Raw genomic sequence first — 27,989 nt, 5'->3', positions numbered from 1 at the left:
AAATATACAAACTGCTGAGTGTTAATTTAATGCTGGGATGTCTGTGGCTTTGGTGCTCTTTAAACAATCTTGCTTGGTGTCCAGTTCCATACTCTTTTAAGGTGCCTTTCTTTAGAAATGCTGAGATAAGAGGATTTCTAAAAATACATAACTAAAGCCACGCCAGCACAGTTTCCTGAAGGCTACCCCTGACTTCACTCATGAATTCCCCTTTTTGCATGACATTTTTTTTCCTCCTTTTCCTTTCCGTTTTTCATAGAACAGTTACTTCTGTTTTTCCACATCATACACAAAGTCTCCAGAACTCAGCTAGATTCTTCTAAATATTGTCAGCATGGCACTCACTCTGCTTCTCTTTATGCTCCTTGAGGTTGTCATAATCGGCACAGCAGGTAATTCTTCATCATTTTTCATTACCTTGGAAAATTTGGATGTTTCTGATATATGATGACACAACATATTCTTAAATCGGCCTTTTTTTTGGTCAGCTTTATTTACTATATTGTTTATATGTTATAATATTGTTAGTGTATTGTAGTCTTTCATACACAGTAAACTAATTCAAACAGATCCTCTGAGTAAGGAAATGATTCTATTTCAGAATTGTATTCAGGTATGAATCTGATTTTCACTCATTGGGTTTGTAAGTATTAAATTCTAAATAACTGGTTGCAGCTTTTAAATCATAAACATACATTTATTTTAGGTCAATGTAATTCTCTTAGTACCCTTTAACATTTATAGACACGTTTGTGCCTTCAAGGCAGGTGGCAGGTGTAATGTGTTGGCCTAATAATATTTAATATGTAATACATGTTTTATTGTACTTTGGAACTGATTGGTACAACCTCATACTGAATTTATAAGAGATAAGGGTCCACAGGTAAGGAAAGCTGCTATCACTTGAAATGTGTTTTTATGTCATGTTCATGTTTATGTGCTCATTAATCAGACTAACCAAAAAGGCTGTGGCACTTGTTAACATAAAGAGCATATAAAATGCACATTTAGGAAAAAGAAAATCATAGTCTAAGTTCAGTTCATTTCCTCCATCAGAAGATTTTAGGAAGTCGTTTGTGAGTTATACTCTGCGTTTCTGTATTGTGACTGGTGAGAATAAATTTAGTATAAAAACAAAGGTAAAACTAAAGCCATTGGTTTAGTACTGTTCTTTAACTTTAGAAAGAAATTGTACATTGTATCCATGAAATTGGTCTATTAATAATGATCATGTTAAGATCTGTATATGAATTTTCAACAATTGTCTAACAATCAATACTTGCAATGCATTAGCAACAGATCCATTGATAATGTTAAATGGGTGCTGCCTGGACAGTAAAAGGGCTTTCACTAGTTTTGTTAAGATTTAGTGCAAAATTAGTGATTTCCAAATTAGTAAACTTTTGATTCCTTGTACTAAATTAAAATTACTAAGGGAGTGTGCTCAAGAAGAAATAGAGTCTGACACTCAATAGAAAGTTTATAATGCTGAAAATCTAATTTATTTTGTCATTAAAAAAGCTTTTAAAATATGTGTTACTAGTGTAGGTAGGCATTTTACAAAGAAAATAGATTTCCTGCTCCAGTGATCCATACAGTATACAAACAGTGTTTCTACTTTCAGATAGTGAGAAGTCAAGCAAAATGACACCTTTTATTGGCTAACTAAAAAGATTATACTATGCAAGCTTTCGCGGCAACTCAGGCCCCTTCTTCAGGCAAGACTGAAAGCTTGCATAGTATAATCTTTTTAGTTAGCTAATAAAAGGTGTCATTTTGCTTGACTTCTCACTACATTCATAATGGATAACACGGTACAACACCCAGGTACTACTTTCAGACACTAACCATGCTATGTACCCAGACAGGATGATCATACTTGTAGTGATTTCTGCCACAACAAGCTCAAAAATGGGGAACAGGCCTTCAAAAGCAAAACCCCTTCGTATAATTCTGCTAGGTAGGCCTCAGTCCCTAGCTACCTCAGACTACCCTAAAGTCAAAAGGCAAGCTTTCAGGCCTGTCCAAGCTGAAAATGGGGCCAAGGCTTTTAGCAGGGAAATATCAAAAAAATGTCCACAAAAAGGGATGAGAAAAATGGTTAAAATCACTAACCCACACACAAAACAGCATTCTTCTGATATTTAAATAATCATTTCAATGAATATAAAAAAGGAGAACAAAAGCATGACATGAACAAATGACCAGAAAGTAGGTTTTGCCTAAAAATGAAGAATTTAATTTAATGCAGAATCCAAAAACTACTACCTTATGTAAAGAGCCACGGGTCAAAAACAGTAAATTCAAATAGAAAGAAAAAAAATGAAGTGAAAAAGTAAGAATCAATCCAACAATGAAAAAGCTAAAATACTTTACAGGGTGGTGCCTTGGCTGTGTCTTTAGGTGATCCCACTTCCTTGGGCTTCACATAAAGGAGACATAGCAGATAACAAAACAAAATTACAAATATCATAACCTACAATAATAAAATTAATAAACAGTGAAATATCAAAGGAAATTGCAATTTAACATGAAAATACAACAAAACTAAAAGCCAGTTAATAATAAAATATAAAAAGATTAAATAACCAAAAAATAAACTTGAGGCAGGGGAGCAACCCTAGTACCGTAACTCAGGTGAGGAAAACTTATTTGAATATGGAAAAAATATTAGGACATGTCAGAATTTAAATATGGGACTCTACCAGTTCAATCTGTTTATTTAATTTTTTATGTTACTAGGGGACTCCGCCCCCTGCTCTCTTCGCTTACTCACCCCTGGGTTTGGTTTACCGGATATACAATTTAAAGTGATTGTTATTTTCATGGGAATTGTTATATATGCATTATTTTCAATTTTACTTTAAAACTTTTGTAAAAACAATACTTGTCTTTTATTTCCTGCCCCGGGCATGGTTAAATCTCTTTCTCGCAGGATATATAAGGAGTTGCGGTCAGATCAGCTGCTGTCTTGCTACTGCTGGCGAGCTGCATGTTCTGCTTGTTGCTTGTCGTTGTTTTAAGAGCTGGGAGCACATGAAGTGTGTCTGCCAAAAGCTTTCCAACAACTGCGAGGTTAGATGTCCATGAACTTGTCTTGTTTGTAAATAGGGCATGATGAGCAAAAGTCACCGTCTCACGGGTTTTGCTTCCTAAGGTTGTAATGTCTAGTGTCGCGTGTCATCAAAGTGTCTCTCTGAGTTGATCAGATCTCGATTGCTTTGTTCAACTCCCCCCTCCCTCCTGCAACTTCGTGCCTCTCCCGCTTGCGTTGTGAAGGAGGGAGCTGAACGCACGCTAAGGAGATGTGGATGGATCAGCTACTGGCTTTGTTCTAATGCTGCCAAGGTGCGTATTCTGCTTGTCGTGTTGCTCGTCGATCATTTAAAAGCCTGTACAGCAGCTGCCCTTCTGTTTCACTGCCTTGTCTCACGTGACGTTAAAGTGTCTCTCGCGGGACGGCAAATTGTCTTCTGAGAAAATCACGTCTTATCTTCCTGGTCTCCCTGCCAAGATTTTTTTTATAATAGAGAAACAAATCAGACAAGAAACTAGCAGGAGCTACTTTGTTCAAACATACTATATGTCACTGACAGCCATTTCTCAAATGGAAAGGAGAAACCTGAGAAAAGCCCTTCTACAACTTAAAAGGTCACAAAGGTAAACTTATAATTTTAGCAATTAATTATTAAATCAAATTAAGAATTCCCCAAACAAGGAAAAATACCTTAAGAAATATAATAATTTATACATTCAGTAAGTTTATAAATAAACACCAAAAATAAAATGAAACTCCTAACAAGAAGAAGCAGATGAGTAGTGAAAAACTATAATTAAAATAAGAAATGTAAAAGCCAGTAATCAAGAACATTTTAGTCTCAAACATCCCACACAAAACACACCAAAACAGAAATCTTAGAGATAGAAAGATTGAACAAAATAAACTTACAAAATGTCAATTACAAAAAGGGATAGAACATACTGTAGCTGCTAAAGCTTGTTAATGCCATTATGTCTTAAATAGGACTATCACACAACTGCAGCTCCTGCAGTCAAAAGAAACAATTAAGGGAAAGAATCTGGGGTGGAAATACAAACAGAAAACAGAACAAAAACAAAATAACATTAAGAGGGCTGGGGAAAAATGAAAAATACAAACATAAATATGGATGAGAAGCAGCAAAAAGCATCTGTATCTGTTTTATGATCTACACAAGACCGGGGAGATGGTGGGGTCATCAGCAAAAGCACTGATCTTCTTAGAAGCACCTTTCACTTTATGGTTCCTCTATTTCAAGAAGCAGAGGAACTGAATAAGACAGTCCAAATGTTGAAACCTTTAACCAAATTCAATTCATGAAACCAAAGATGAAGTCACGGGAATTGTTTCAGAAAGTCCTCACAATGTTATTGCGACCCACTTATTAACATTGTTAGTATTTGTTGTTTACAAATTAAATCCAACACACAGATGCCAAAAGCTGTGCATCACCATCTTGTGACCAGCAACAGGTTCCTGCAATGCTAAGAACATAGCCATGAAAAATATGGTCAGAAAAGGGTAGAACTACTCAAAAAAAAAACACACAAAATGGCTTTGAAAGAATAACAATAAACTGTAATAGCAGTTCTTTTTTCCAGGAATTTACAATTTGAAATACTGGTAGTCCTACATTGGTAGTCCTACCAAAATAGAGTTAGAGCATAATGAACCTCAGGTTTTTTTCAGGGTTGGGGATCTTTTAGAAGAAAACCAGCAATTTATTTTACCATTCTAGCTTAAAAATGTCTTCCATCTTGTGTCCTCTTAATTCCACCTCCATGTCACACGAGAAAACATCTACTCTCTTGACAGTAAGATCAGCTGTTCCCATTTCTTGGTTAACAATCAGAGCTGATTTAGACGTGCCTCACCCAAAATCTGACAGGTTAGCATTTATTTATTTTTTTATTCTGGTTTTGAAGTAGGAGAAACAAAAAACTTACATTTAGAATTGTTGGTTTATATTAGCATTTTGCTATGGAATTCTTGTGACATTGTTTTGTTATTTCTATGGGAACCTCAATGATCCTACACCAAATTAATCTAATTTAGGTCAGATTGTTAGGACACAGGTCCCAGTTGCTAGGCCACCTCACCCAAGAAATCGCCTCACTTGACATCCTTTTCGGAACACTATTTAAGTCAGTGTCATATTACTTGTGTCCAGTAATCTTTCTGTGAAGTTGCCCATTTGTATGCTCACAACAGGCGAAATAGATGTATTTTTACAAAAATATTATTAAATGAGTCACTTCTTAAAACAGAACACATTCAGACATGAATGAAAATTTGAATTGAAGACCTGCTCACCCCTCATTCATTGGTCTTGAGTCCTGTGATATCAACAGCACACACCACACAGCACACAGGGAGACACACACAATTAAACATTAAAGGTTTATGAAAAGCGAGTGAAAATATTATAATGGACGGATACCTTGGACTTGTGCATTCCCAAGATGCTTCAATAGGTAGAAGGTCAATTCACCCATTCGGTTTCACAGTCTGCTGTTAAATAATCCCAGGGTACTCCAGTTGTGGATATGAATGTACTATAATTGTAACAAAAGGTGTTAAATCTACAATTTAAATGCTTGTTTGTGTCTGAGTGCATTTCATTTAATTCATGGCAGTATTTTCTGGGAGTGACTTATTAACAATATTTTAGTGAAAATACTTGTGTTTGGGGCATTGTGAGCATATAATTGGATGACTTGACAAGTAGACTATGAAACACCGGTAACACAAGATTCTTTTTATGGACATTTTGATAGCTGGTCACCACAGACCTATATTATAATAGAAACGTTTTTGATCTCTGTTCTGCATGAAAACATCCATCCATCCATCCACTTATATCCTAACTACAGGGTCACGGAGATCTGCTGGAGCCAATCCCAGTCAACACAGGGTGCAAGGCAGGAAACAAACTCTGGGCAAGGTGCCAGCCCACCACAGGGCACACACACACACTAGGGACAATTTGGAATCACCAATGCACCTAAACTGCATGTCTTTGGACTGTAGAAGGAAACCCACACAGACACGAGGAGAACATGCAAACTCCATGGAGGGAGGACCCGGGAAACGAACCCGGGTCTCCTAACTGCGAGGCAGCAGTGCTACCACTATGCCACCATGCCGCCCGCATGAAAACATGAGGTTAAAAAATTGACTTGAACATCATTACAAAGTACACAAGGTACATAATATATAAAAAAATGTATTTTTTGGCAGGGAATAGGAATTCCATAATAGTTTTCAGTATAGGTCTTAAAGCTTCAGTAAAGTCTCATGAGTCATGTCAGAGGAAAAAATACAATGTGTTTTTATCCTCCATCCATTATCCAACTCTCTATATCCTAACTACAGGGTCACAGAAGTCTGCTGGAGCCTATCCAAGCCAACACAGGGCACAAACCCCAGGCAAGGCACCAACCCACCAATCAAGCATACACTAGGGACAATTTTAGGATTGCCAATGCACCAAACCTGCATGTCTTTGGACTGTGGGAGAAAACCCACACAGACACAAGGCAAACATGCAAACTCCATGCAGGGAGGGCCTGGGAAGCGAACCCAGGTCTCCTTACTGAGAGGCAGCAGTGCTACCACTGCACCACCCTGTTTTTATCCTATACCTACTTAATCCAATTTCTAGAGTTATGTGGTCCAAATGACAATATATGGCCAATTTACAAATGACAGTTGACCTGACACGCATGTAGGAGGAAAGCTAAGGTACCTACCTACCTCAGTCATGGGACGAGTAACCTAAGTTCATGGGACAGATATAAGATTCACGGTCACAACTCTGGATCCCCAAAATAATGCACTACTATGCCTTCAAAAAATAGTTCAAGGATTTTAGACTTACAGATGAAATACAAACTCAAAAAGAGAAAGTACCACAATTAGTCAAAACAAAAAATAGCAATATTGCATACCATTTACAACAGATTTGATTCAGATGAGCTTTGATGCTTTTTAAAAAATCTTTAGTTAGAAAACTGCTTGAGTTAGAACAGAAAAGCAGTGAGCAAAAATTACTCTTTCCTGGGTAGATTTCTTGCATAGCATAATTCCTAATGAAAGGCTGGAAAATTATTCATATCTCAGGGTTGTTTTCCTGACTGGGTACAAAAAACAAAAAAATTGCACAGTGAGAAAAATAGCAAACTGTTTTATCTGTACATGTCCTACTTATCTACCAACCAAGTTCCATTTGTTTTCAGCAGCAAGCCCGAGAGCTAAAAAAAACAGGGGTTTTGAGTAACCTCAATAGTATTTTTGTAACATTCAGCGGTTGCTGCAAACCATTGCCTGCTTATCTGTAAATGGAGACGGTAGAGTGGCACGGGGTACAGCATAACTTGTATTTCATTAGATGAGTTGTTTGTTTCTTCAGTTTAGTTACAGATAAAAATCAGCCCTATTTATATAAATTCCAGCTACTGCTGACCATCCCACTGACCTCACAGTGCAAATGTCACAGTCCTAGCTGTGCCACATTAATATAAAAGTGGTCTTCTCTAAATAAAAAAAACCTTGTTTCTACCGAGGGCAAAGTACACTTCTGTATATTTGTAAAATAAAAGGGACCAACAGCTTACCGTAAGTATCATAGACTTTGCAAATGGGGGTACTGATTCCCCACGACTAGAAACAGAAGCAGATGAGTAAATAAGTTAATGAAAGCAAGCTCTATTTTGCTCTGCATTTCAACAAAATAAGAAGAGAATAAAGAAATATAAATGTCTGCAACATGAGACCTGTAAATAATATAAAATAAACTGTGCTTCTCCCAAAACTGAGGTTTACACTAGCACAAGTAGCAATGTTGTCCACGGAATTTAGTAATATATTAGCAGATAGGTCTAAAAAAGAATCTTTAATATAAAAATACACTGTGTGAAAAATGTCACCATAATTTAGTGTTTAAATGACAGGCAGGTGAGCTGACAAATGAAACAACTGTCTGTGTAACACATTGTACATCTTAGTTTAAATGTTAACACTAAAGTTACATTTAAATATACTATAAGCTGTTCTATTGATCAGTTCCCATATATAATATGTGAATGAGAGTCTCAGTGCTTTTACAATAATCTTTACACTGTAAACTTTCATATTGTGAAGTGTTATTTTCATTAATAGGATAATCATATTAAACATTGGCATAATTATTTGCTATTGATAGCAAAAATGAACATATCCATCTACATCTGTTTAAACACATTGTAACTGTTAATTGTTTTTACAGTTTTTTACTGTTAAAATATATGTGCAATTTAATATATTTTTACCATAATTTATAATCCTAAGTAATATCCCCTAAATGTAGGCAGGGGATAAATTCATCACTGAGGCAGTTACAACAGGGAGATCTGACTCCTCAACTCCTTCGGCTGCAGAAATGCATCACAGCCAGACAACGCAGCCCATTTAGACCCTAAAAGTTCGACATTTTCTAATTATCCCCCATATCCCAGTTTTGCACTATGGCCCTCTCCAGCCTCTCCTTGGCTTTCTCTTTAGGATTTCTCTCTGATTTACATGACTTTTATTTGTTTCTGCAAAGTAATAATTTCCATCTGTCAGCTTTTAATTTCAAAATTAGCATTTTTATCCATTTTTGCCAATATTCCCCTGAAAATGTTTTTGTAATTTTCTTAGGTTTAATTTGTTTAATGTGTTTTTTTCAGCTAAGATTATTACGGTGACATGGACAACAGATGTAGAATTTTCCTGCTCCACATCAGAGCTTCCAGTGACCTGGCAATGGGTTCCCCAAAGCCCAAAATGTGCTGATATTAAGGGACCTGAGGTGACTATTTACTCCTCCTTTATGAATGGGACACATAGAGTGGACTCACAGAGGTTTAGGAATCGTCTACAGGCCAGATGGAATCCAGAAGACAGGAACTATTCCCTCTTCCTGAGAGATGCAGCTATGAGTGATTCTGGAAGGTTCATCTGTAAAGATGCACATGGACCAAAGGAGATTCATGAACTTTTTGTGGTTGCAGGTAACAGCATCCTAGGTATTGCTAGTGAATAGGCGTTTATATTTATAAAAAGTGACTGGCAGAAATAATAGGATATGTTAGCTATGAAGGCGCCAAGTGAATCTGGTGGATTCTGTTAAAAACCTAACAGGATTAATTACAACAAATGTTAGACCCTTAGTGAAAGTTCTCACATTGACTGAGGCATTATACTGGTATGCTGTTTTTCATTTAGGCACTCTATGAAGAAAAACTTGTCCTGTTTTTTAAGGTTTAATGAATGAATAGCAAACCTCAAGTAATAATTACACCCTAGAACTTATCAACATCTTTCATTGTTATTTCAGACACCTTTAGGTTTTAGAGCTCCTCGAAAAGCAAGATATGTTTTCTGCTATTGATTAAAACAACCCCTTTATTTCTCTGCTACCATGATATTGAAGCCCCCAAGTGGATTATGGCCATACCTGACTAAGAATAAATTCTGAAGTTTATAAGTCAATTATTAGGCATACACACATCACCCCTTCTTCCAAATTATATAAGAAAAAAAGAACAACTTTACTAACTCATTTCATTATATTGTAAATTCAGTATATGATAGAGTGGTGCTCTATTTAGTATCGGTTACTGCCCTGCACCTTTGTCACTGGGATAGGCTCCTGCTCCAAAGGCATTGGAAAGGAAAAGATGAATCTGAGCTCAGAAAGTGGATCGATCAGCAAATAAGCCATTACCAATGTTAGTTGGATCAATATTTAACTACACCCCTTGTATAAGTAACTCTTGTCTGGGTTTTAGTGGAAACAAATACATTTTTTCTGACATACTATACAGTTTCGTGAAGTGCATTTCTTTGAAACACCAGGAATTTCTGATTTCATGCTGGTTGTTAAAAGTAGGAATTCAGATGATGTAGAAAAACAGCAGCAGGGATGTATTGAACTCTTGCTATTCAGGATTGTAAAGTAACAAGCTCTTTCAATACAGTTTAATTTTCTTATTTGTAGTGTAATTCTCCTTAAGTGCACTCTATTTCCTAATGCACACCTTACATGTATTTCTTTTCTTTATTTGAATAAGCTAATATTATAACTGAGATCATTTCCTTTCAAACTTTGATACTCCACCATGCTAGTATATTTTCAATTACTGTATTTTTAGCCCAAATGTTATAAGAAAAATACAGAAACACTTAAAGCCTTCACTGCTTACCAAACAAACACTTTTCTGTTTCTCGCATTGGTTAAAACATCAAATTCAGCTCTTGGTGGGCAGCAGTGGCTGGTGGGTTTGCTCCAGCTATTGTTTTAATGATTCTTTTATTGAAATTTGCTGTAAAATATAGTGATTGTTTCTGTTTTACTGTAATTGGAGTCAATTCTTATATAATATGCTACCGTGGTTGTCCATTTGTCTGTCTAGGATTTTAAATGACCCTGTAGCTCGCTAACAATTTGAACTATTGACCTGAAATTTGGTACACATGTACTACGTGATGTCTACTATCCGCTTTCGTGGTGATGATTGACCTACAAGTAAGAGAGAAGAACCAGGCCGCTAGGGTGGAGAAAAAAAGAGCTGCTTAGGAAGCAGCAAGTGGATCAACCTCTGAGCAAATGAATGCTAAATGTATGGAGAAAGAGAATGAACACTAGGACTGCTCAAGTCAAGTGTATTTACTGCACATTATTGTGCATTGCACCATTACTGGTAACTTATAATTTCCTATTTATAATTTATAATGGTCTGTTTTTTTGTGTGGTGGGTGTGGCAAATGCACAGTCCCCAACCAGATCTGACCTGAATGTCCTATTTAAGAAATATTTCTTTATAGGCTTCTTTTTTTATTTGTCACCTTTTCAGTGCTTTTGCTAACAGGCAGTTAAGGCTACACAGGGTCAGGTTCCTGTGGCACAACATCCTGATCATCAGCTGCTGATAATAAACACTTACCTAATATTCCCGATATAGCATTATGTGGAAGTATTCATGACAACATATTCTGATATATCTCTGTGGAAAGACGTGCAAAGCTAAAGGTATTTAAATTCTCATTTACGTGCAGTTACGAGGAGGAAGGAGACTTTCTAAACATGCAGGATTAGAAAAGTGTTTCTCATTGGAGAATTTTTAGAAGAAATTGCAGGATCTAAACCTCATTGCCTTAAATGGAATGGAATGTTATGAAAAAAGATACACAATTAAAAATATACTTTAATAACAAAGTGAAATCATCCATCCCCTAATATGTAGAACAATAACCTGCAGCTGCTATGGTCCAGCTGGAGCCGAGTTTATCTCACAATTATGTTTTTGGAGAGATGACCCTTTTTATTTTGTCTCCCTAAAAATATTTCTTTTTCATTTTATGTTTCTGGTACACACTTGCTCCCCTCAGAATTTTTCAGTAATAGACAAGATTAAAATCAATGTTGCAGCTAGGGTCATTAATCAGAAATTAAATACTTTATGTTTATATACCTTCTTGGTTTAGATCTCAAACATGAGAAAATTAAGTTCCACACAATTCATCCCAAATTTATATCTTACCTTAGTGGTACAAATGGCAGCTTCCTTCCAGGTCAGTAAAATCTTTTCCCAATTGTATCATCCAAGTGTATTAATAGATGATAGTTTTGTCTGTGGAAGCTGCAGCCCATTCTTTGCAGATCTGTAGCAGTCTGTCTACCACACACACTGAAATGTCACCATATTTCCATAAAGGCTGAAAGAGAAGACACAAGCCATCCTTTGAATCTTTATTTGTAAGCATTTACTTGGTATTAGGGAGTGTATTAGTTAACATGGTTTATACATGTACTATATTTCATGCTTTCTTATTTTTTAGAATCATTTTCAGAGGTTAATGATTATTATGATTTATTTTAACAAAGGATATTTCATTGAATTATGTGACCGCGATTGCTGCATTAATGATGTCATGATTGTGATGATATAAATATGGTGTTGGTTCCATTGCACGTTATCCTTTAATGGGTATTGATTTTAAACTTCTAAAAACTTAAGCATAGCTAGTATTTATTCAAAGTCAGCCGTAGAGTAAGGTTATTTTTTGGATTTTAAATATCTTTTCATTGTCGATTTTATCGACTGATTCTTGTTACTTTTATAATTTGGTAACCTGTTTGCTTGACTTTCTGGATTTTACTTTGCTTCGCCCCTCATTATGATTCTTTCCTCATGTTATCATCTCCTGGTTATTAATCTTTCTCACAATAATCCTTGGCGCAGAGCATGTCATAATAAAGGAGTACCTCTATGTACCACCATTTCCTAGTTATCAAAATTGAATTTATGATTTAATACAAAATAACCGTATGGAGTAATATGCAATGCAGTAACAGAAAAGTAACAAAAGACGAATGAAAAAGAGAACTCATGTTGCTGCCTAGATAAACATCCATCCATCCATCCATTATCTAACCCGCTATCTCCTAACTATAGGGTCATGGGGGTCTGCTGGAGCCAATCCCACCCAACACAGGGCGCAAGTCAGGAAACAAACCCTGGGCAGAGCGCCAGCCCACCACAGCCTAGATAAACAGGTATTTCCAATCTTTTACCATAAGGTGAGGTGCTTCAACTACTGGCCTATTGTCCCTAAACTGTAGTGCTACAAGCACACATTCACTCACCTCCAAATTCTCTCCTTAATGCTAGCTCTCTCTCAGATCAGTGGTCGCCCCCTTGCTAGTTGAGCTCCTGCCCCATCTTGACTTCCAACTCTAAGTTCAGCTGTGTAATGTGGCTGAGGAGACTTTACACCCTATCCTAGGACTATTTCTGTGAGAGTAACTGGAGCCAAATCTGGGGTCAGAAAGACACCCATAACGTCCTGCTGCTTGTGTAATAATGGGATTATCTGCTGCAGCTTGACCATATTATGCCTCTGTGAAAAGTTTTTCACAAACTGTCCTTAAAGATACTTTATTTCCGGTATCAATTGATATATACAGTCAAAAGATTCACAGATATTTATCTGATTTCATTTGAATATTCAAAACATTAACAGGAATCACAAACTTGCTTTTCTGTCAACAGTTAGACCTGAAATGAGGCTATCTTGAACCCCACCATCACTTTGGCCACAATTCTTTGTGAAAGGTGTACACTTCTTGTGTCTTGTAGCTACTTTAATATCTTCTTCTAACCATGACAAACAACACATTGAGCATCTGATACAGTACTATGGAGCTTCGCCCCCATTTGCTTCGCTTGCCAACCCAAACGGCCTGTGGTACACGCCAGCCACTTTGCATCTCTGCCGCTTGTGTATGTGGATTTCACTTTCACCAAACAACAAATCTTTTAATTCTCACGGATAGGCCTCTTCATTGGGAAGAAACACTACTTTTCCCTGATGGCAACATGAATTAGACGATCTACAAGTCTCCAACTTAAAGTTTAAAGCCAAACAATAACTATATACTTCTGTCACATCACTTATGTTCATATATTCAATCTCTTTTTGCTGTTTCGTTACTTCACCGAGTAATACTTTCATTTGTTAGCGTTAATGCGATGTTTACTATCAGTTTTTTGAGACTTTAGAATTTTAGTACTTTCATAATCTGTAACCTGCTCTGCATGTGTATCGCACCAACGTTTTTGAACTTCTTTACAACGTTCTACTTTGTCTTCTACTCTTTGTTTCCGACCCCGCTTGGAGCTGAGAGCGCAGAAACTGTGTCTGACAATAGCAATCACACGAATGAGAAGCGATTGGACCGTGGGAGTCATTGTAAATGTTTGAGAGGAGGGCAGGACTTGTCAAAATCTCTTGCAAAAAGTCTTGTCTCGTGGGATTTGAAATTATCTCCGAGAATGTCTCATCACATGATTTCCTTTTATAATAGAAAGATATGTCTGTGAGTTTGATGAGATACTATTTGTTTACTTATCTCAATGTACTTATGGAAACTTATGGTCAATAAAATTTGAGCCATTCATTTACTGAGAGGCTTCTTTTTCATTTTGACAAATACCAAAGTTTTTATTTTATTTTGTAACAAAAAAAATATATAATTAATTTAGAAAATAGCATCTGTAATAATGCATAATGTAAATTCAACAACATTAAAATTATTATTATTTTTTTTTTTTGCATTTAGGAAAATGAAGGAAACCTATACTCACATAAAGGCCAAAATAAACGTAAATATATAATAGTCTCAATTCCAGTTCTGAGTCACATGAGACCAGGGCTCCTCCTGGCAGCATTGGGCTCAAGGCAGGCAACAGCCCTGGAAAAGGTGCCATGCCATGACTCGCTATGACTTGCCGTGTTTCCTCTCTGACATAATTGATGATGTAAAGTGGTATGTTGTCATGACCACAGGGGGCTTTCTACAGGAGTTCAGATGTATCCTATTGAATTATTGAGTGGCAGAAATTTTAATGAATCTGGGTTTCGGCATCCTGAAGTTCAGTTTGTTTAATTTTAGGACTATTTAGATACTGTATACTGTATTTTGGTTGCTATTAACGTATTAGTTTTAGCATTATTCTGGTGATGCTCTAATGTTATTTGCTTGATATTTTGCTCCCATTTTATGTTATGTACACAGTCACGCTGCTTACAGTTGTAGAGCTTTCATCAGTCCTATAAAATCATGTTATATACTGTAGTATGTCATCTCCTTCTGACTATAAAAGCTGGCAGCATACAACTCCTAGCATCCAGGTATTCATATTCTCAACAAAAGAAAATGTTTTGTAAGTATTAGTTACAGGAAATTAAAGAAATTAGTGTTAGGATCTTTATACTGCAATATTTTATATATTTCAGCATTTTTGATTATTGGTGCATCTGTTGCCTTTGTTATTCTGAGCTGTCTATCCTATTTTCTAGTCATTTCCTCTGCCCCTTCTTAGATCCACTGTACATTAGTTCTATATGTAAAGAACACATTACATAAAACATTACAGGAAGGCAATCACGCAAAGTCAACAGGCAGCCAGTCATTTTCTAACCTGCTTAGTCCTGAACAGAGCCTATCCTAGCTAGCATAGGGCCCAAGGCAGGGACAAACCATGGACATGGCACCAATCAATCGCAGTGCAAACACACACACCGCATCCACACGCTAGGGCCCATTTAGGATCAGAAAGTCACCTAACCTGCATGGGAGGAAGCTGGAACACCCAGTGGAAACCCACGCAGACATGGGGACATAAACCCTGGTACTGCACAGCAGCAGCACTACCACTGTGCTACCGTGCTGCCCCAGTTTCAAAACACTAAAGGATAAAATATTGTTCTCCAGTTTTTCAAGAGAATTTACTAAATTCAGTTTTGGGAACTCTGCTCCCAATTTTTCACTTTTGGACTATTTATGCACCCCTCCATATGTTTTATCTTCTTGAAAAAAATAGCACTACGGTGCTATCTTTCTGTTTATTCTTCAAGTGGATGTTGGTATTTTGTGATAGTTTGGAAAGCAATAAGCAAATTGTTTATGCTGCTAGTCTTGCGATAAGATGTCTGATTAGGACTTTACCCACGTATTGGCTTCACTTTATAGGTTCATTAGGGACAACAAAACTAGATAGCTTAAATTCCTTTCTGCTTGCACCTTTTCAACTTCAATTTTCATTTCAGTGCATTGGGCTTTCTGATGATCAGCAGTTCTTTCTCTCTAGTATTCTGACCCTTTTGCCTGGCCCTGATTTTGTCTCTGCTCTGTGTTATCTATTAGAATCTCCCGTAGCATTAGAGGAAACTAAAAGGTACTTCCTAAAGACTGACGTTCCAGGACCCTTACTGTGCCATCTACTAAGAATGTATTATGTATTTCTGGACAGTCAGTTTCTGTTCTCCTTTCCGAGGATGAAACTTCTCCCTGCTTCTTTGAAATTGGCTATTATCTGTCCTCTTCACGCCAACTTGTAAACCGGGGTGGGCAGTGTTGGTCCTGGAAGGCCGCAGTGCCTGCATTTTTTGTTCCAACCAAAATACTTAATTAGAAGCCAAACCTTGTCAATCTCATGTCAATCTCAATATGGCTTGTTAGGCTGTAATGTTAGGTTCTTATTTTCAAATTTTCAGTTTGTCACATTTTCCTAGTAAGTGTTTTATTAAATCAAGTAGTACATGATGAAAATGATGGAGAGCTACTGGCTCCTTTGTCATTTACATCTTATTGCTAATAAGGAGCCATTAAAAACAGTGAATGCAATTGTTTAAGACTGAAATAAGGGTGGGGAACCTTAACAAGTGAGGCCACTAAAATAAAGCATCAGAATGTCACTTGAGCAATAAGTGCTTGATCAGCAATAATTGATTTCTTATTAAGACACTGTGTTACAACAAAAACTTGCAGCCACTGCTGCCCTCCAGGACTGACATTCCCCACCTTTGTTCTTCACAGTCTCCCTCGTTTCATCAACCTGAGATCAAAACAAAAGCAGGTTGCTTTCTTTTCACTAAGTCATGTCTTTATTTTACCTCAAAGTTCACATGTTGTTTAAACTGCATGTAGCCACCTTTTCCATCATGGCTGACATTATGTCACATTTCATGTGTCACATACTTTAGTGCCTAGCAACCACACAGCAAGTAAACAAATGCGTAAAATGGCAGGGCCCATAAAATCGATAATAATTTGATATATGGTGATATTGTTAAGCTAATTGTAAAATAAGTTATAAAGCCATAATGAAATATTATTTGCGCAAATCTTTCTGTATAGCAAAGTAAACACTTGATGTAATTTAATGAATATCGTTTTTTCATTTCTCTTTAATAGTGTTTGAGATATATATGATGGTCTCTACTGAAAACTACCAATAGCATAGCTTATGACAAAATGAAAATGATATTTCAAAAAGGTAAATGTTCTAAAAAAAAAATAAAAAATAGGCAGTTTACTTAAAGTATTTTATCTGCATGAATACAGGAAGAAGAGCCAAAAGAAAAAGACCCCAAGACTTGTAGTGCATGTGCAAATAAATAGCAAAATAATTGTTTAAGATGAAAAAACAGGTGCAAAAACCTTACAGAAAAATAAACCTTATGTAATACATTACCAGTCAGTCATTTTCCAACCCCCTATATCCTAACACAGGGTCACAAGTGACTGCTGGAGCCATTCCCAGCTAGCACAGGGTGCAAGGCAGGAACAAATCCCGGCAGGGCGCCAGCCCACCACAGGGCACACATATACTAGGGACAATTTAGAATCGCCAATGCACCTAACCTGCATGTCTTTGGGAGGAAACCAAAGCACCCAGAGGAAACCCACACAGACACGGGAAGAACATGCAAACTCCACACAGGGAGGACCCGGGAAGCGAACTCGGGTCTCCTAACTGCACCACTGTGCCGCCCTACATTACCATTAGATATCATTTTAATTAGTCTAAACTTGTTTTTTCAGCAGTATTTCTCTCATCATCTGTCACATGCTCTTGATTGAGCATTCTCACTTGGAGTTACAGGGCATGAATTTGAGATGCTGGATTCAAAATACAGAGTACAGCCATCTTAGTTGGTTGAGTGAAACATGAACTCCCCAACCGTGTGACCAATTGGGCTTCGGGCTTCAAAGGCTCTTTGTCTTCTACTAAAGCACAATATGATTGAATAAGGGACAAGAGGAAAAGACGTGAACCAAAATACCAAATGTGTTTTGAAGTCAGTAAGGCTACGCAATCTGTCATCAAACGAAGTATCACAACCATATATCAAAGTTGATTGGTGCAGCACAAATTTTGCTTACCATTAAATTACTAATTAATCAAGTGCTACTTTCTCAGTTTTCACTGTAAACTTGTATACGGTCATGATGGGGTCATTAGGTGCCATGCACGTATTGGCAATTGCTCCACAAAATGTCAGGAACGATGCAAAAATTAGAAACATGCAAACATTAGATCAAAATGACTGTTGTTGTCATTATTGTTAAAGACATTATTCACTTTGAGCATCCAAAAAGGTCACGAAATCCCTATATGTAAGGTAACAATGACTAGAGGTACGTGTTAGTAGACTTGTATCTGAAGGAAAATTGCCTTTCTGTAACTCATTTTTCAAATATGTAGAGAATACAGAACAGTTGACATGCATTGTTTATTATGTGCCCAGCTTTTCCTAATAACCAAATTAATCCAACAGTCACGAAAGGTGTATAAAATACCTAGTCAGAGGCTTAACAATATTCTTATAGAATGTGACATCATAGTGGAAACTTTACAGAAGAGCTCTATATAAGACATATTACAAAAGATGTCATATCAGGTCTGGAGATCACCCAAAAAGCCAGAAGTTCTAATGTGTGTTTGTGGGGTTGCTGTTTTTTGTAAAATTTATATTTTTCTTGAGCTTTTGTAGCTAAGAATTTCACTACAATCTGCAATATGTCTATAATTGTATGTGACAAACTAAATTAGATTTGATCTGATACTTCCATGATTCTCTGAAAAAATTTCAGCATGGAAAAAACTAGCAACATTTTCTGAACTTTTTCACACTTTCTGAACCGGCAGCCAAGCTATTTCTTAAATAAGAACACCAATTCTACATCTTTTTACTGAAGATTAATGGTTAAATATGTGTTGCTCTGCATTTTTCTGTTTTGTATATTACACAATATAAACGTTTTCATTAATCACTTGTTTTTTTTATGACATTAGGTTAAATAGATTTGAGTCAGTATCATGCTTTAGTCCAAATATAAATATAAAATATGGTTTAGTATATGAGTTCTTTTTTTATTTCTGTAACAGTGAGTCTGATGTGTGTGGAATTCAATTTTGTGACAGGGCCTATCATGCTACTGTAAGTCCATTAACCTTGCACACGAGATGGTCTGTGTTAGTACATAACTTTGTTGTCCTTCTCTGACTACAAGAGACTCATTGTAACTGCACTTATTCTTAGTCTTGGTCCACTGCCAATCTGCAGCTCCGATGCACACTGCAATAATGCCAAACCCCAAAGTTAGTCTTGTTATTGTAAATATGTCCTAAGCCCAGATCAGAACAGGTTCATCCTAAACTGATAGCACACTATAACTGATCCATAAAGTCCTAGATTTTATGACTTGCTAATACCATAACAAAGGTTACGCACAATAGCACAAATCTTTGACATCAGAACTACCATGGCACCGTCTTAAATATTTTTGTGATGATGATGTCACCTGTGCAACTTCTAGGTGTCACATAGGAGCAACTGATGTCATTGCTAATAACAATAAAGCCACAGCAATACAAATAGCAGAGCCTTTGATAAACAAAATGGTAGTGTACTAATAACAAAATAGAACAATAAAAAATGACATTTCTAAATAGATAAACCAAAAATAAAAAATAAATTCAGCATGGTTCAAAACCCCTAAATCATAATAGTAACATGCTTAATTTACAAAATCTTCAAGTTAGACAGACAAACATGGAGATGTGCATTGTTTTCATGAGGACTGAGGAAGCCAAATAAATAGAAATCATTTTAGGGAGAGCAGAATGGAATCGTTTTTGTTATGGAAAGGCTCACTTTCATTTGAATGTGTACTAACAAAAAAAATCAAACTGAAAAAGTATTATTAATTTTTAATATGTAATTGTGCTTAAATGTTCTAGAAGAATAATTTAAATTGAATTGAGTATGCCCTGTGGCAGATGGTGCCCGATCCAGGGTTGGTTTGTGCCTTACATACAGGTGTTCTTAGAAATTATAAATTGGCATTTTACTATGCTAATTAAATTTATATATGATGTGTTTTTTTGACTCACAGAACAAAGCCAGTTCTTTTGGACATAATAATATTTAATCTTTTACAGGATGTGAAAAACGTGTTTTTGAGGCAAAATACAATGAGAAAAAGCCAAGTGTTGGAGGCAAAATTATACTGCACTGCTCACCTTGTACTCCTAAAAATAACTTTGATGTCTTTGACTGGAGCTTCAATGGTTCACTTATCTATCCTTCTAATGAAGTCATCATAGGAAGAGCTAATTTGACTATTCTTAAATTATCTGAAGATCATGAAGGCAAATGGCGTTGTCAAAAAAGGTATAATGTGTCACATTACAAAGATTACTGTTTGCACTTAGAGAGAGGATTTGCAAGACAACAAAATTCATTAATTCCATCAACGCCCCCAGGTAAGCTTGTTGCACAATACACAATGTTGATTTTGACAAAATTTTGATGTCAGCATTTTAATATTAGCACTATGTCGAGAGTTTTTAGATACAAATCCATAAAGAGATAAAGCAGTTTTTTTTTCTCATACTGACCTCATTATACATGCAATATCTTTTAAAACTGTATCTATTGATTTATTTAATTCATCTGAGCTTTGAGCTCAGTTCAGGTCAAATGTGGAAACTGAATAATTTATTTACTTTCATCTATCTTTCCATACATTCCTTAACCTGTTTCTTTAGTTTAATGTCATGGGGAGCTGAACCTGAATAATACTGGGCACAAAGCAGTGTTGCTCAGCCATTGCATGGCACATTTATGTCCAAAGGTACATTTACTCACACCAGATTGTGTGTCACTTGCTGGTGGATTCCTCTAACAAACATGACATTCACATTCTCCTTATTCTTCCCATAACATGCCTTATAGATGTGGAAAGGAACAGGTGCACCTGCCACCTAAATTTTTTACTACACCTGTCTTTAAATTGCCCAGTCCTCTACCAATTTTCCCAGTTCTGCCAAAACCCACACCATAATGTCTGCACCCCCACCAACATGGACTTACATCTTCCAAGTTCCGTCTGTCCTATAACACATCCATAGCATAAGTTCAATCCAAATCTTATTGGTCCTTTGCTAATAGAGTGTCCAGTCCTTGGCCATTTCAACTGTATTCCCTAAATCTACATCATACAATCACTAGTTCTCTGATTTTTCTCAAGTCTTTAATCCCAGTTTATCATTTACCACACCCATAGAGTGATTCCTACCCTAATTTTATTTTACACTTGCTGCTAGTCTGCCCAGTCTTATGCCAGTTTTCCTCAACTGGACACAAATTCACATTGTAAGATCCACAAACCCCCACATCTTAAAACATAACTCACCCCCCAACCTGTCTTGCACTACACCCACAGGACAAATCTAACCTAAATCTTATCCTGCGTTTATGATCAGGGTATCTATATTTCCCTGAACATAAATTTTCCTTTCCTTTCTTTCAGGCTCGAAAATTTCTCAGTTACTTTCTGATTAAATTGAGTCATTTCACTAAGCCTTCCAAAATCTTTAGCACCATGCTTATTGTCTGTATCAGTGTTTCCCTACCATTTTTCTTTGCTGGAACCTTTTTTGTAACCAAAATCATCCCAAGGCCCACCACTATCCTACTAACCACAAACACATATATATCTCATACCAGCGTTCAGATGCCTGAAGGGGTGGGGACTACCAGAGAAGCCGGTAAAAAAGGAGCTCTGAGATCAGCATTCACAGACACGGCACTTAGTGAGCACTTTGCTGGCATCACCCAACTGCTTCTTCCCTTTGCCTGCCCCTCTCTGTCTCAGAGATAACTCATATGTCCACTATCCACTGGTCTTGTGAGACTCTCTGGTGACCACACACAGGCAGAAGGACTCTAGCAGCCTGGAGACGTGTCTGAAGTGCTCAAACTGCTGTGTCTGCAACATAGCGATTATGGAGCTGCTTTTCTGCCAGCTTGTCAAAGGCAGTCCTGTCCTCCTCAAACAGACCTTGACCACCCGAGGAGGTTGTTCTTCTCAGGTGCAGACCCAGGTGCATCACACTATTATTTCCACTGCACACCTGGCTAGCTCTCATGGCACACTGGTTGAAAAACACTGGTCTAAATGACTGAGGCTACATTCATGCTGCTGCATTGTTCAGAATGATATTTTAGGTCTTGTGCACCTGTTGTTGTCCACAATGCTTCAGTACCGATATTTTGAGACAGCAAACAGGAAAAGCAAAAAATGGAATTATTTAGACCACATCTAGTTAGACAACTCTGTCTTAACAAGAGTGGGAAAAAGTCAGTTTGGTAGCTTTTCCTTGATCACTTGCCTGCTGCAGAATTGTTAAGTCAGGTCAGACCAGCACAAGTTCCTTTATCTTCTTTTTTTCTTCAAGTGAATGATTTATGAAGGGGTGCTTCATTAAAGAAATTTGATTTATGAAGTTCCACTGGAAGTTGCCATCTCCCTAAAGTCACACTCGCTCATCTAGTTACATTAACGGAGGGTGTGAACTTCAAAATGAAAATAGTGTATTGCCGATTGTCGAATCACATTACATTAAAAAAAACTAAAACAATACTAATTCACTGCCAATAAATATGGGAGTGTCTGAAATCTGAAAGCAACCAATTAAAGGGCAGCCTTAGGTCACCTGCTTGCTAAAAGATCAAGGACTTACTTATTCTTTGATTTGGCCCTTCACTCAGGAAATGTAGGTATTTACATGGAAATGATTATTTCTCATTACCTATAATTTAAGTAGATTCTTTAAAGTATTTGGAGGGGGCTGAGACCCAGCACCCCATATTTCAAACTGCCACTGCCCACAAAGCTATTTTTTTCCCATGAGTGCCACCATTTTGAGGAATGTCTGTTGAGGGTTGCTATGTCATTATGACATAAGGTCAACTGGAAGTATGTGGAGCATGATACCAAATGTACAAAGGTCAGGTTCATACACTTCCTGGTTGTTGACATTGCAGATAAATTTTAAAAAGTCTTGTCAGTGAGGTTTTTCTTCACTTATTTTTATGGCAAATGATTTTCTGCATGTGTTTTCCTGACTATGAATTTTAGTTTCATATTTTGTGGGTAGACATCATAATTTCTTAACTTTTTGGTAATGAATTTGGCCTGGTTTTTTGATTATGTTTTATCCTCTAGTTTTTCATTTAAAAAATTACAGTTGACCCTTCAGATTTGTGAATTTGACATTCATGGCTTCAGTTATTTGCAAGTTGTCCATGAACAATTAAATAGGAGTATTTTTTGAGCTTGCTGAAAGATCACAGAAACTCACTGATGATGTGTAAGCCACAAATATATAAAAAAAGCTGAAAATAATTTGTCTCACATAAAAGCATATTCAATATTAGGGTTACCTAATATTTGTTAGTTTAAGGACAAACTGTATTATTAATATTAAAACTTATTTTTGTTAAAAAAAAAAAGAACTGTGGGACCTACACCAGCTACCTTCCACCTTCACTGCTCCCTTAGTTATTCAGTAGATATGGACGCCTCCTCCCGGCTGATTCACACTTGACACTCTCTGTCACTTGCTTTCTTCCTCTGTCCTTCTCTCACTCACCTGCCTCTGCCAGAATCCAGTGCAGAGCTCTAGCAATCCTTCTCTGCTCTCGCCTTTCTCAAGCTCATGTTCACTCACTCACTCACTCACTTCTCGATTTCATTTCTCCTGATTTCTTTTTCTTCTTCCTTACCTCTCATTTTCACCTGGGTGGCCAGCCCCAGCTGATGTTGTGCATTTGCCATGCCACTAAGTGGCAATCAACTGATTAAGGTGAATGCACGTGTGTGCATAATCTGGTTAACCAGTAAAAAAGAACCAAAACAACTAAACTAAAAGCCATTAATAAATTAAGCAGAAAAAAATATCCCACTTAATCCCCAGTATTATTTGTGAATATTCACATTCTGCCCGTAACCCTCATGGATGGGAAGGGGTGACTGTATATCTATCTGCCTGATCATATTGTTATCAGAACAGTGTATGTGCAATAGCAATCAAGTAATATTGGTGGAAACAAGAAGTAACTCAACAGTGTCCTCTTTGTTTTTTTTCAGATACCAGCAAGCAGTGGAGTTTAAATATGCTGTTCTTGCTTATATTTGGAGTCTCCAGTGGAATTAAAATTGTGATTTTGCTGCTATTCCATGGAATAATATACTACTTGGCTCATCAGAAGTAATTAACAGTCCTATAGGTCAACTATTGAATGATATTTAAGAGCCATATCCTAAAACAGACTTGTGAGACTGGTCAAGATAGTTCCAGGTCCACGTCAGGGCCACACTGCAGATGGGACACTAGCTGACTAAACAATGCATGCACTCAGAAACAGTTTGAAAAACTGGGGACCAATCTTAGCTAACATTATCCTCAAACATTTCACATCTCTGAATCCTACATTAGGATTTTATCTTGAGGAACGTCACTCAGATATTTTGGTTATACATTTAGACAGAACAACTTTTATTTACTGATTCTAGAACATATGTAAGAGTAATTTTTCATATTCATATAATTTATTGCTGTTTATATTCAATACATTATTTCAAAATATAGCAGATACCTCTAAAATAATTCATCCTCCTTTTGTGCGGCTTCTAAAGGTCAGAAAGAAGAAGAAGAATGATGCCTTTTACCTGTGGATTTTGGAAGAAAGCTATCCCTAAACCCATAATAATGCTGAAAGGCCTAACTTAAAGCAACTCAAGATGCATTTTATTATAAAATAAGTACATTAGGGAGGAGTTAGCTTGTTGAATAATAGAAAATACATAATAAACAGAAAATAGCAAATTCCAATATCATTGCCGGCCTTCTTTTGCAGGATAGTACCCTGTCCATCTAGCCACCTCAACACTATAGAAGCGCTGCACTCTCTCACACACCTCCTGCACTCCTTTCTCTGATACTCTGGCCTCTCTTCCACCTACCAGTAGTACTTTTGTCTCTATTCACCTCCTAGGCCAATCTAATGGAAAGATGCTTTGTATCCCCAGTCAGGGATCATTTCTGGGGTGAATCCCTCTCCAGTCAATTGCACTGCGCCATGATCTTGTAAGTAACCTTGCACAAAGGTCTTAGCTAAACACACAATAGAAATAATGATGTGTAACAGGGGGCCCTTGGAGTAATCACTTCTAGGTCCTTCATCCATCCATCCATCCATCCATTATCCAACCCGCTATATCCTAACTACAAGGTCACGGGGGTCTGCTGGAGCCAATCCCAGCCAACACAGGGCGCAAGGTAGGAAACAAACCCCAGGCAGGGCGTCACTAAGTCATTCAGTCTAAATCTATTCTATGCCAACTGCTAGCATTAGATTTCTGAAATAGTATTATGCAAAACCTAGTGGAGTTTCATCTTAATTGAATATTATGGGGATTTGACAGAGATAGATTCTAAATTTGAGTTTTGTACTTGAGTTTCATGCATCTTAACAAAGTTTATAAATTGTTTACATTTTCTGTGATACCATTTTGTCTTTCTTTTGGGCCCTGCTATTTCATGAATCCCTTTGCTATGATGCACGCTCTGGCTGCCATGGTTGTGTTCATAGAGGTCATGGCCCTGACCTTATTAAGTCAAGAGATTAAAGGTCGTCTTGGTTAGCCATATTTTATTCAAGTTTGATGGATAAACCCTTGAATCTCTTTCCAAAGACTCATTTTGATTATTCCTGGTTAACAAATCCTTGCTTCAGACTCAAAATGTTTGATCATGTTTTTTTCTGTTGAAAGATCTCTTCCTGGTTTTTGACTTTTGTTTCTCTCTCTCTGACTTTGATTCCTGGGTTTAGTTTTGAGTATAATTAAAGGATTATTTTGACCTACCATTGTTATGTCAGCAAACTGAGAAAGGTCATTTTCGAGAGAAACCAGGAGAGGCAAGATCTGGTAGTAAAGGATCAGAACCAGGAGAACAGCAAGAAAACCTGAGTGTGTGACAAAATTGAGATCCTAAATAAAGTAAGAGGTCTGTACCAAAAAAACAATAATTGAAAAATAATTTTATCAAAGGATTAGGAAGAGGTTTTGAATCTGAAGATCAGATGAGGAAGTGCACCTGCAGCCAACCTTTTAACTCGTCATGCCGATCACCAACAGGTCACAAACCCTGAGGCCGTGCCCCTGAAATCAAAGGACATGCATGGATCTAACAACAGGTTATGAAAACAGAGGTGATTGTTGAGAATTCAAAATGAGGGACAAATTTATCCAAAAAAATGTATAACACTTCCAAAATATTAGGAGAATAAACACAATTGAATTATCTGGCTCAGAAAACACCTCACTAAGTCAAAGATCAAACAGAACTATGCATAAAAACTCATAAACAATGACTGCAAGACCAACATCTTAACACCAATTATCAAAATAAGTACAAATCTTGTTTCATCATTCTCTTTTAAATTACTACGATAGTTCAGCAGTAGTCTATGTAACTTACTGGTATGGCTGCTTATCCTCCTCTTGTTTGAATCCATCCATTTTCCAACCCGTTGAATCCAAACACAAGGTCATAGGGGTCTGCTGGAGCCAATCCTAGCCAACACAGGGCACAAGGCCGGAACCAATCCTGGGCAGGGGGCCAACCCACCACAGGACACACACAAACACCAAGCACACACTAGGGCCAATTTAGAATCGTCAATCCACCTAACCTGCATGTCTTTGGATTATGGGAGGAAATCCACGCAGACACAGGGAGAACATGCAAACTCCACGCAGGGAGGATCCGGGAAGCGAACCCGTGTCTCCTAACCGCAAGGCAGCAGCGCTACCACTGCGCTGCCACCATGCCGCCCTCTTGTTTGAATATATAACCATATTCTTATTGCAGAGTCCTGGTTTGTCATTTAGTAACTCCTGCTGCCTGCAATGGTGAGATCTACCTGGTAGCCCTCTAATGATCAAATGAACAAACTAGTGACCATTTACATTTAGACGAACTCTGAACTTTTAAGTTAGAAAACAAAAGTACATCAGTCTCTAGTTGTAGAGAAGTAGTGCGCTAATAAAACTGAGTTCAATTTTTGCCAATCTTTTTTATCAAAACAGAGGCTGTTTCTTAGTGATTTTCTGCTCTTTTCCCCTCAATATTGTTTGAAGATTGTAATAATTGTCCATGTAATTTAGAATATCATAACATTAACTTGGTTTGTGCTACTGCCCATTATGAAACTGCTGCCAAACATAAAGCTAATGTAAATACTGTAAAATAGTAAATGTAATGACTGAGGTTGCTTGCAGTGTTGACAAAATGCTATGTAGCTTCAGAAATTACGAGTAACTGCCGTGTAAAAAAAAAAAAATCTGTTTGATAAAATTAACTTAAAAATAAATATGTTTTGCAAATAAAGGTTTTAGATCATTTTTGTGTATGTACCTGCAGAAGAAAGATAAGACAACTCCACAGTGATAAGCTAGGCATTGATGTTTGCATTATTAAATAGTCATATTTCATTTACTTGTACCAGCTCTTATTTGTGCAATAAATACACTGCAGTGTTTTTGTTGGTGCCCCATGTGTTCATAATTGTGCACATTCATGAGCTCTGGCTGGGACACCTCCACACTGGATGGACCGGGGGAGTTAGCATTACCTCCCCAGAGTGCTAGGTGGCAGTTCCCCTGGTTTGCAGTGGTGCTCCTGGAGGGCTCTATGGGAGCTGGAGTTTGATGTAGCCCTTTTGGGTTCTGTGGGCACTGCCAGGGGGTGCTGCAGCTGCTGCTGAGTCCTTGGATGCAGCTCTTCCGTCACATCCAGAAGTGCTGCCAGAAGTAGGTCAATGAGTACCTGGAGCACTTCTGGGTGCCTTATAAAGGGAGCCATCAACCATTAGTCAGGAAGCCAGAGTCAGGAGGTGGAGGAAAAAGCTTACCAGGAGGAGCAAAGGTGAACAAAAAGAGAAGAGAAGAAAAGAAAAGAAAAAAAAAAAGGGACTGAGCATTGTGTGCCATGTGCTGCTGTACTGCACATATAAAAAAAATGTGTGCTGTGTGGTAAACTTGTGTCCAGCATGCCTGTGTTGGGGCTAAGGGGGCTGTATGTGTCCCAGGCTTCACAGTATCCATTTATCAATTCCAGGGTAAAGGTGGATGTTACAAATGAGTTTTATTGGAGATCTACGGCTAAAGGAACCCAATGCACATATCTACAGTATGTCTCCACCAACAGCAATTAAACAT

General features: G+C 37.3%; 1 protein-coding gene across 1 annotated transcript; it reads left to right on the top strand.

Moving 5' to 3' along the window:
- The first annotated feature begins 318 nt into the window (after positions 1-318).
- Positions 319-26,352, top strand: LOC120538998. The gene is made up of 4 exons (XM_039768662.1): positions 319-392; positions 8,749-9,072; positions 19,858-20,181; positions 23,853-26,352. The coding sequence occupies exons 1-4, from the start codon at positions 335-337 to the stop codon at positions 23,975-23,977; spliced, it is 831 nt and encodes a 276-aa protein (XP_039624596.1). The 5' UTR covers positions 319-334; the 3' UTR covers positions 23,978-26,352.
- Positions 26,353-27,989: the final 1,637 nt, after the last annotated feature.

The sequence above is a fragment of the Polypterus senegalus genome, chromosome 11, assembly GCF_016835505.1.
Source record: "Polypterus senegalus isolate Bchr_013 chromosome 11, ASM1683550v1, whole genome shotgun sequence".
Taxonomy (NCBI): domain Eukaryota; kingdom Metazoa; phylum Chordata; class Cladistia; order Polypteriformes; family Polypteridae; genus Polypterus; species Polypterus senegalus.
Note: the sequence above shows the minus strand (reverse complement) of the source record. Positions and strands in the feature narration are given on the sequence as shown.

Coding starts and splice junctions, on each gene's coding strand:
- LOC120538998 (XM_039768662.1), top strand. CDS start 335: ATGGCACTCACTCTGCTTCTCTTTATGCTCCTTGAGGTTGTCATAATC. Junction 9,073..19,857: donor TGAACTTTTTGTGGTTGCAG/GTAACAGCATCC, acceptor AATCTTTTACAG/GATGTGAAAAACGTGTTTTT. Junction 20,182..23,852: donor AATTCCATCAACGCCCCCAG/GTAAGCTTGTTG, acceptor GTTTTTTTTCAG/ATACCAGCAAGCAGTGGAGT.